The sequence below is a fragment of the Sinocyclocheilus grahami genome, unplaced genomic scaffold, assembly GCF_001515645.1.
Source record: "Sinocyclocheilus grahami isolate Dianchi unplaced genomic scaffold, SAMN03320097.WGS_v1.1 scaffold16.1, whole genome shotgun sequence".
Classification (NCBI taxonomy): domain Eukaryota; kingdom Metazoa; phylum Chordata; class Actinopteri; order Cypriniformes; family Cyprinidae; genus Sinocyclocheilus; species Sinocyclocheilus grahami.
Window position 1 is genome coordinate 3,254,758 of NW_015505195.1, and position 11,110 is coordinate 3,265,867.

Here is an 11,110-nt window from a genome sequence, read left to right on the forward strand (position 1 = left end):
TGAAGTTCCCTCATTTCCACTGCAGCAGAATTCGCAGTCCAGATTATGCCGATTAGTCTTCTATCTCTTCTTAATTGATGCCGTGCTGAATAGCAGACATCTGATGGTTGGAGCTTTCTGTTGCCTTCAAATCAACTTTGAATAAAACTGAGTGAGCTAAAAGGCAATGCTAAATTCAGCTGTAGACCTTCTGAAGTCGTACATTCATGCACATCAGCTTCTCTTGGTTTGAAACATTGTGTATCTATAATTACGATGTAAAGATTGCTGCTCTACCTGAGCAAGGCTGGCTTCTGTGGAGCTCAGATGTTTTACACTTACAGAGAACTTTTAAAAGAGAATGTTGGAGCTAAGTAATCTGAATAGTTTGTGATCTCGACAGCCTTTTAGGGATATTCCACCTGAAAAATTTTAAATGAATTACAATTTTGTCATTTTATTCACTTTCATGTGGTTCCAAACCTGTATGCAATTTTTTGTTCTGCAGAAGAATGTTTTGAAGAACATCGGGAACCAAACAACACTGGAGCCCAATGACTTCCATTATATGGACAAAAAAAAAAACACTAAGATATATCTCATAATATCTTTTTTTTTTATGTTCCATCGATTTATTTATTTTTTTCTGCACAATGAAAGTCAGTGGCGTCCAGTGTTTTGTTTCACTGGATGGACAATATATCAGATAATATATTACACAGAATGAACAAAAGTCAATCAGGTTTGGAGTGACATGAGGGTGAGTAAAAGATTTCAGATTTTCATTTTTTTGAATGAACTGTCCCTTTAAGTGTCTCCAGGGCCATTCATAAACCAAGTATCTCTTTAAAGGCAGCAGTGTGGATTTAAGGCAAATTGACTTTTGATTTAAAAACCTTCAAGTTTTCCCACAACCTGCTACTTGGAGGGGATCACCACTAATGGTGGTCCTCGCTTGGGCCTCCACATTAGCACTTGAGCATCATTAGCATTGGGTTTACCCAGAGCGTTAGGGGGGATCGGCTCCATATGAGTCAACACCTTGGGCTGGTCCTGGTGCACCCGGCCGGTGAGTCTTGCTCGAGAGCCCAGCGATTTGGAGGGGTCCACAGCGATGTCTACTTTCATCCTCCACTTAACTGTCTGCAGGAGGATCTTTTCCTGTGTGGCCATATTTAAAGCCACCAGCCAAGTGGTGAAGCTCTGGTCGCGTTTGATCCGCGTGAGCAAAGCCACATTGCTCTCGCTCACCGGTACGGCCCATGTTACGCTGGGGTAGAAGTTATCATTCATGCTGACAGTGAAGCATGAAGGTTTGGACGTGGGGCCGGAGAGGGTCACAGTTTCAGTCGTGTTTCCGTACCATGGGTAACTCACGCCATCCGAGTCGCTGATGGCCTTCACCAGTCCTTCCCGTAACTCTGGCAGCTCCCAGCTTGACCTGTGGAAATTAGCATTTAGAGGTTAAACAAACAACCGCAGTTGTGCTGTTGAATATGTAAGTGTAAAAAGATGGTGAGTCCAAGTGTACAAATGATAATTGGGTTAATGATGACATTCATTATCAGGGTCCCAGCTGGCAGTGTAAAATGACTCAGTGTGAGAGGACGTTAATGTGGCTGGGTGTTGTTAGGTATGACCCGACACTGGCATTTCTTCTTCAGTATGGCACCATCTGTGTCACAGAGAACCCCACGCAACCACCCGCTCAGGCAGTAATACACACCCCCACACACATGTCCACACCTCCACACAGACAGGCCCCCTAGGCAGCATCAGAAGGGCCCACATCACGCGTCACAGGGCTCGTGGGTGGGTGTGAGAATGTCTCTATCTCGTTTTTTTGTAAATAAGGCATTGAGCACGTAATTGCATTCACCTGAAATGCTAAACTCTGTTTAGCGCAACCACGCTGATGTTTCAGAGCAGCTATTCTGTTTTTATCTGCTGCCTCTCCCCGTCTGATCCAGTGACAGGCTGTGAAACTCATTTGTGGGAGTATAAATGAAAGAGCAGTGACTGATGAAGGTGCAAATACTCCTCTCCTCAGGCACTGAGCTGATGTATGCATACTCTCTGTGAATATAAATCACTGGTGCACTACACTGAAGTTATCCTTTGCTTTATACCATTTAAAGACATAATTAAACAACGTGCTACATATAAATGAAAGATTTACTCGGCGGATAGATCAGTGACATTTTCTAAAAAGACATATTCTAAAATACATTGAAAATCCTCTTCTATAATGAACCTGTTTTCAAATTACTAATTTAAATCCATTTTGATATATTTTTTAGATGGCTTAATGTAAAAAAATACTTTCCTGTGACCAAAAGCTTCATTAAAGGGCTGAAATTCTAGACCATAGAGATGGAAATGTTGATGTAAGCTGTTCGGCTTATTGTTTTATTAGGCTATTACTTAAAAAATAATTTAAAATATTTAAATATAAATAGCGTTTGTCCATCTAATCAAAGTCATCACAGCATAATTTTGATCATGACAACATTTAAGAAATTAAACTTTTTTCTTTTCTTTTTCTTTTCTTTCTATTATTTAAATCCGGTATTTTGACCTTTTTATGAAAACACATTTTTTGTTCAGGACAAATTGAGTAACTAAGATAACTCTTGATACTCATGAATCGTGACTCAAAAGTCATGTATTTTATTACTTTTATAGTTGATGGTTACACTACTTAACGTTTTAGTAGTTGTTTATTGTTTGCTATAAACTGTTTTGTAAATATGTATGAAGTTACAGTTGCCAAGAAGTTAGCACTTTTTTTTCTAAAATTTCAAGCCTCTTTTTTTTTTTTTTTAAGATTTTGTGATCTTGGACATCCTTATTTGGCATTAACCAAAGACTGCTCATCAGTTGCTAAATTTCCATAATTCTAGTTCAGTATGTGTGTTTATGGTCAAGAGTAAGTCATAAAACATGCACCATGCTTACATGCCGAGGTCTCCATAAGTGTTGTAGAATTCCATTTGAGTGCACGCTTGAATCCATCCCACCACCCAAGCCTCGTTTCGATGGATCGGCGGCATTACTATCCGGGCGGAGGCCTTGAAGTATGGAGTTTTGTATCGGAGCACTATGGGTGAATTCTCCTCGATCACTGTCGGGCAGTGGTCTATAGTAGCAGAGACGTCGTAAACGATGATGTTCTCGCGTTTAATTCGGGGTTTGCAGGCGACGCTCTGAAGGCAACCCATGGCTGGAGAGGCTCAGAATCAGGGTAACCAACCAACCATGAAGGGTGCTTGTTTTTTTTTTTAAATGTAATTATACACATACATTTAAATTCCCGGAAAAACGCGTCAATCTAGCTCATGTCCAGTCCAGGCGCCCAATGTAGTTACTCCTCAAATTAATAAATGTATTTGAATTAAGAAACACAAATCAAGAAACAAGACATAAATCAATCAAAAGCAAGTGTTTCCCCCCCCACCCCCCAAGTCATTGCCATTTAGATATAATCAACATCAGATCTCTGTCTCGTTACTCAACAGGATCAACAACAGGTTGCAAGACCTCCGACCATCTCCTGATCTTTGGTGTCCCCATGCCTGTGATTGTCAGTCGCGATCGGACTCGTGGGTTGTTCTGGGCTCCCACTTCAATCTGATATGTTCCCCATTCAAATCCACATGGCCTTTTGCAGCTCTTCGCCCTTTCATCCGTTTCTTTCTGGTCCGAGTTTTCATGTCACAACCGGAGGCAGAAAAACAGTCAGGTGTGGCGGACCGCTCGCCAAGACAAGAGGTGGTCGCGATTCTGTTTTGCTCGATTGATTTTTGCGCTTTCAGAACGACAAACAATCTCAAAGTATTTCATGATTTACGACAGAAGAGGAACCGCAAAAAAGTATGTTACACAGTAGAGTGTTGATCAAATCACATTTGACGTTCCGTTATAGCGGATATTCCTTCAGTAAACAGACGTCCACATATTAACACGCGAGGCGTCCAGATGAGATTGGAAAACCCGCAATAACGTGATCTGTAATCGCGTTAAAACGACTGCTATACGGATTTAAAAGAACCCGTTCCCATCTCCGTGGTTGGCGTGCACACCGCGGTCGCTGTTCGGCTGCTGTGGTGCTGAATGAACGATCAGAGGCGCGTGGGAGTACCAGTGCACCTTCCAGTCCGCCTCGCGGAGCTACTCTCCGTTCTTCATCTTGGGTTCAACGTTAATCAAAACTAGAAATAACTTTGCACTGCAATAGTGGTATAATGTAACGCGTGACTCAAGATTGATACCCAGAGTTTTGGACCTGTTGATGTGGCTGGATCTCATGAAAAATGGGTGGTCTAAAATTCGTAATTCTTTAGTAATTGTATCCTATATTAGAAGTTATGCATGCGTATCGGCTTTAATCAGTGTTTAACAATGTCTCATCATTTGTTTTAGGCTCTTGTGACACGAATAGGTTTATCAAGGTAAAAGTGGAACAAAAAAAGGTTGGGGTGGAGGCGTCTTAAAAATATTTTTCAAGTATATAAATGTGTAAACCACGTTACAATAATCACTACAGTAAGAAGACATGTTTTAATCAGTGTACGCTAAATGTTCGCGAGGTCGTTTTTACCTGAAGTTGCTATAGCAACAGCACGCTGCTTGATAGCTTTCTGTAGAATCAGTAGCATATCCTACGTTTGATTGACAAAAGATATGTAGCCTGCTGTCATTAATCTCTATTTTAGATTTACGCGTCACGAACATCCATCCATCCATCGTCTGATAGTAAGATCCATCAAAAGAACCAAGCCATTCCGCCAGAAAGAAAACACAGACTCGGTGGACGCAAATATGATATCAAGTAGCATAAAGTTATATTCTACATGATACAGCCTACTTCATATTCAAAAGCCAGTTTTACCACTGAGCTTATTAGCTACATTTTCACTTGAGAACTGAAAATAATAATTACCTTTTGTATCTTTGATCCACATTTACCTCCCCTTCTCGCGAACACATTAGATTCAGGGGAGATTATACAGCACGAGACATGTTCCGCTTGTTAATTGATGGCTTTCTGTGTAACCATGACAACCGGTATAGATGGACTGTCGTCACTAAGGCCGACCTCATGTCAAATTTATCCGACAGGGAAACATCACTGTGAAAATTAGCTGGTGTCTTGATAAGTAAGCGTGAGGCCAGAAGAAGATGATGGTGATTAGTGAATCTGAATTCACCCTGGAGTAAAGTACAAACTTGTGTAGAGACCCAGTATCTGCCACAAGAGACACGAACAACACCGGACAAAGTGAGGCAGAGAGATTTTAAAAAGTAACTTTTAGATGTCGTCCTGTCCTCATTTGACCTGTATGTGACTTGCATCTGAAAAGATCTCCTATGTAGTATGAGTCACAGAATCTGTTTTTTTTTTAGAACACAAAGAAAACATTCAATAAAACAAATGTTCTTTCAGTACGCCACCGTCTCTCTAACGTCACACTCTGCATTTACCAAAATATCCAGCAGGGGGAGACATTGCTTCCGAGAAATATGAGTCCATTTTGGCACCTGCTCGGATCTTCTAGAAACGTGGAGGTGGTTAAAGTCTTTGGATTTTTGGATTCAAGCTAGAAAAAGGTTTCTGTAAAGTACGTCTGCATTTCTGTTACCTTCATCCATGTGACACATGTATGATTGTGATGCATATTTGTAGCTGCTGTTTTGTATTTCTGAATCTAGCTTGGGGTCAAAATGGCATCGGAGAGAATAAGAGAGTAAGCAATCAAGAAAGAGAGCATGAAGAAGAAAAGGGAGGAAGCAGGAATCTTCCGTTCAGTTCAGCTCAGCTGCTTTGGTTCTATCAGATCAGGCTTCTGGTGGAGTGAGTTTGAGCTCAGGTGAGTCTGTCAGGTAGCCTGTCTGTCTGAGATGGCCCAGCGCTAATGGACAGGTTAAGATGCTCTGTAATCCTTACATGGCTGGGTAAATAATTTAGGTCTTCTCTGTCCTTTGCTGAGCAAGTCTAGACCACTTTAACATCCATTCAGACCGTGTAATATGACTCAGTGGAGGGACAAGCGTGAGAATACTCCTTTAGTAAACAGTACAACCAAACACTTAAATCCATGTAATCTAGAGCAAATTTGGGGCTGTGGAGTAGAACGGGGAAATCCCTAAAAACATCCGAGCATTTAATGCTGTGTGTAGAATGTTCACTGGTTTGCTTGGTGTCTTTTGAGGTGACACGGAAAGTGTGTGTGTGTGTGTGTGTGTGTGTGTGTGTGTGTGTTACTGGAGGAATTGTGGGAGGAGCTCTGAAGGTGAGGAACTCATCAGAAACCTGTTTGTATCTGACCTTTCTGCTTTAATGAAATGTCATATAGATAAAAGAGGAGTAACGTGTGTGTGTCTCGCAGGCCCTGTTTGTGAGTGTCAGCTGAATAGACCTAGATGTGTACGTTATACGTTGTCTTCCTCTTTCTCCCTCCTCTCTCTGTCTTTCTTGATGTAATAAAAGGTTGGAGATGCTGAAGCTCCATCTCTCATCACGATTCAATGCTCAGCTACATCGCAGATGCCTGGAGACCATGACTCCTGCCAGACTTTCAGGCTAATTACATTCAATCCTTTCACACTTATTCAGCCTACTGTTCAATAATGAACATTTTCTGTGAAGAAATAGAAAAAAAAATGTAACGTTGACACTGACATTTGATCTACAGTTGCATATTGTCACGTCTGGGCTTATTTTCTGAAAGGATTAATTTACAAATCAGTATTTTGTACTAACAAAAGAATGTAGCTGGAAAGTCACATTTTCTTGGAATCTAACCAAAAATTTGTACCGGGTTTTAGGTTATGAGCAGAGCAAAGACAAGGACAAGTGTCTGTTGAAAGATAAAACTGGAGTAAGACAGAAGGTCCTTGTGTCTTTGCAGTCATCTCTGTCTCTCATCTCAGAGACTTGTGGCCTCACTTGCGTCACTTGCTCACTTTTTTTCCATTGAATTCTTTTGGTGGATATGACAGTCTATTTTTAGATGAACCACTGTTTTATTTAATTTTAAGCTATTTTCAATCTCAGATTCAGAAAAAGAAAAAAGCAATCACTAAAAACCTGAATTAGTGTGATTAAACGGTGTCATTTTTATATATACAAATATTTAATTAATAATTTCTGCAGTGCTTCAGGACACTTAAGGTCTCCCCAAACCCTCTTTTGCTTCTAAATAGACCCAGACACATTTAGTCAGTCAGTCAGTCAGCAGTCTGGGCCAACTAATGCTTCAGGAATCTCCTGCCTGCTCAGGGCCCTTACCACTCTGAACAACAGACCCACCAAAACCTACAGAAAGTGTGTGTGTGTGTGTGTGTGTGTGTGTGTGTGTGTGTTACTGGAGGAATTGTGGGAGGAGCTCTGAAGGTGAGGAACTCATCAGAAACCTGTTTGTATCTGACCTTTCTGCTTTAATGAAATGTCATATAGATAAAAGAGGAGTAACGTGTGTGTGTCTCGCAGGCCCTGTTTGTGAGTGTCAGCTGAATAGACCTAGATGTGTACGTTATACGTTGTCTTCCTCTTTCTCCCTCCTCTCTCTGTCTTTCTTGATGTAATAAAAGGTTGGAGATGCTGAAGCTCCATCTCTCATCACGATTCAATGCTCAGCTACATCGCAGATGCCTGGAGACCATGACTCCTGCCAGACTTTCAGGCTAATTACATTCAATCCTTTCACACTTATTCAGCCTACTGTTCAATAATGAACATTTTCTGTGAAGAAATAGAAAAAAAAATGTAACGTTGACACTGACATTTGATCTACAGTTGCATATTGTCACGTCTGGGCTTATTTTCTGAAAGGATTAATTTACAAATCAGTATTTTGTACTAACAAAAGAATGTAGCTGGAAAGTCACATTTTCTTGGAATCTAACCAAAAATTTGTACCGGGTTTTAGGTTATGAGCAGAGCAAAGACAAGGACAAGTGTCTGTTGAAAGATAAAACTGGAGTAAGACAGAAGGTCCTTGTGTCTTTGCAGTCATCTCTGTCTCTCATCTCAGAGACTTGTGGCCTCACTTGCGTCACTTGCTCACTTTTTTTCCATTGAATTCTTTTGGTGGATATGACAGTCTATTTTTAGATGAACTTTTTTAATTTTAAGCTATTTTCAATCTCAGATTCAAAAAAAGAAAAAGAAAAAAGCAATCACTAAAAACCTGAATTAGTGTGATTAAACCGTGTAATTTTTATATATAAAAATATTTAATTAATAATTTCTGCAGTGCTTCAGGACACTTAAGGTCTCCCCAAACCCTCTTTTGCTTCTAAATAGACCAGACACATTTAGTCAGTCAGTCAGTCAGCAGTCTGGGCCAACTAATGCTTCAGGAATCTCCTACCTGCTCAGGGCCCTTACCACTCTGAACAACAGACCCACCAAAACCTACAGTAAACACCACCAAAGGAGAGTAAACAGATTCACACCTATCAGTTCCAGTTTTCTCTTTATGTCTGTGGGTGCATTATCAACATGTAATGATGCTATTTTTGATTTGTCCCTTAGTTAAATTAGTTTCTCCACATCAGCCATGATGTGGTCATCCAGAAGTTTGCACTGTACAAACAGAGATTCTTTATGACACACACAGTGGATTTACAAGCAGAGGGACTATTGGAATCTTCCCTTGTGTTTTAGTGATGTCTGTTTTAACAACAACAAAAACATTTAATTATTATTTAAATGCAACAAGTAACTATTAATGAGAGCTGACCTTGGCACAACATATCACAACATTCGTGCAATGGTGCAATTAACACCGTTAATTGTTGCAGTTATTTAAATGAAATGAAGTTAATTTCAGACAGATATTAAAGGGATGGTTCATCAAAAATAAAATAATATAAAATAAAAAATATATATAGTATAGTAGTATATATGTGACCCTGGACCACAAAACCAGTCTTAAGTTGCATAGGGATATTTGTAGCAATTGCCAAAAATACATTGTATGGGTCAAAATTATAGATTTTTCTTTTATGCCAAAAATCATTATATTAAGTAAAGAAAATTTCCTTCCGTAAGTATTTCAAAACTTCATTTTTGATTAACAATTGCCAAAAATACATTGTATGGGTCAAAATTATAGATTTTTCTTTTATGCCAAAAATCATTATATTAAGTAAAGAAAATTTCCTACCATAAGTATTTCAAAACTTCATTTTTGATTAACAATATGCATTGCTAAGAACTTAATTTGGACAACTTTACAGGCAATTTTCTCAATATTTTGATATTTTTTTTTTTTTGCACCCTCAGATTATAGATCTTCAAATAGTTGTATCTCAGCCAAATACTGTCCTATTCTAACGAACCAATTTTGAAGAATTTACACTCATCGATGTTTCCTGTCGGCGCAATGTTTGAGTGGACTTTGCTGTTCCGATTCGCATGAACGGTATACGAGTGGAGCGACTGAGTGGAGTGCACACGCATAGAGCGGGATAAGAGCGTCACACCACGTGAAAGTGAAACCTGAGCGGTGTACTCATTTTCGGCAGCTGAAATTTCGGTGCATCTCTAATTATTTTGGATATTATATAATAGATGCTTTTTTGAACATTTAAAAAATGTAAAAATATTAAAAAAGGATTTTTTACACTGCACCCCTGCTCTCGACAGATGGCACCCTGGTTGGGAAACACTGGTTTAGACCACAAAGTTCTTCAATATATAAAAGAAAGTCAAACAGCTTTAAAATGACATGAGGTTGAACTAATAACTTGAAATATCCCTGATATTTAACCAGTGTAAATATCTCGCAACACTGGTGGATAAGATAATTGAGATGAAAAAAGGGAGGGAAAATGATTTTTGGTGAGTATATGACCATGTGACCATGTTTGTGCTAGTGAGATTGAGTTCTCATCTTTGTGCATGGCTGCAGGCCCCAAGGGTCAAAATCACTAAGCACTGTCATTAAGAGATTGTTGATAAGATCAACCAATGCATGTAGTTCACACAAAAATTAAAAATGGGAAATCGTTTACTCACCCACATGCTGTTCCAGACCTCTATGAGTTTCTTTTTCAGTTGATCTTAAAAGAAGATATTTAGAAGAATGTTGGTAACCAAATAGTTGCCGGTAGCCAGTGACTTCCATAGTATGGGGAAAAAATACTATAAGGCAATGGCTACCAGCAACTGTTTGGTTACCAGCATTCTTCAAAATATATTCTTTTGTCTTCAACCGAAAGAAGAAATTCATTCAGGTTTGGAACAACATGAGGGTGCTATTGGAGGCTTACAAACATAAATCATGTTCTAATTTTTAGTGTTGCTCTGTACATCTCATAATATTACTTGAATGTAGTTATACAAGACAGAAAGAAATTGGGACATGTAGATGTGTAAAAAAGTGTATACAGGTTTGATTAATATATATGATGTCTAAACATTTTGGTGTGCTGATTGTAAAGGTGTGTAGAGCTGTATTCACAGCTTGTGAAGCTGTATATTTAATTATAACTTCGCTAATATAATGAAGTTGTGTGTATGTGTTGTTGTGGACATTGATGTGTCAAGAGTTACAGTAAATGATAATGCTGCTCTTTGCCGAGAATGTCAGTGACCTATGCTTGGCGCATGCTTGCTTGTGCAAGTGTGCTGGTAAGTGTGTATATGCATTGTGTCTTTGTGTATGTATGTGTGTTTCTGTGAGAACCATGTTGGAGTGCTTTAGCGAAGCAACGTAGCGTGCAGTTCAGGAGTGATGTGGGTTGAGCCGACCTGACCGAGCACCGGCCCTCCACTAATCCTGCCGTTTTCAGGAGCCCTGGCCCGTACTTGATGAGCTTGGGTAAGAAAAGGGGCAGCTCTTTCTCTCGCTCGCTTTTCCCTTTTTCGTTCCCTCTCGTTCTTTCATTCCCTCTCACTTTTTCTCATGCACCCCCTCTCAAACCCCAGCCCTGCCTGGAGCCAGTGTGCAAATGAATGAGTTCCAAATGTTTACTCAGCAGTTCTCTCTCTCTCTCCCTCTCTTCCTTCACATCTCCATCTCTCTCTCTCTCTCTCTGCTCTGACAGATATAGCAGAGGTGGACACCAAGCTAAATTTCAAACATCTCTTCCAACACACACACGCACACACACACACAAT

General features: G+C 39.7%; 1 protein-coding gene across 1 annotated transcript; it reads right to left on the reverse strand.

The window, feature by feature from the left end:
- Nucleotides 1-897: 897 nt before the first annotated feature.
- Nucleotides 898-3,233, reverse strand: LOC107550401 (protein FAM78B-like). The gene is made up of 2 exons (XM_016231666.1): nucleotides 2,938-3,233; nucleotides 898-1,420 (listed from the first exon to the last, which is right to left on the reverse strand). The coding sequence occupies exons 1-2, from the start codon at nucleotides 3,198-3,200 to the stop codon at nucleotides 898-900; spliced, it is 786 nt and encodes a 261-aa protein (XP_016087152.1). The 5' UTR covers nucleotides 3,201-3,233.
- Nucleotides 3,234-11,110: the final 7,877 nt, after the last annotated feature.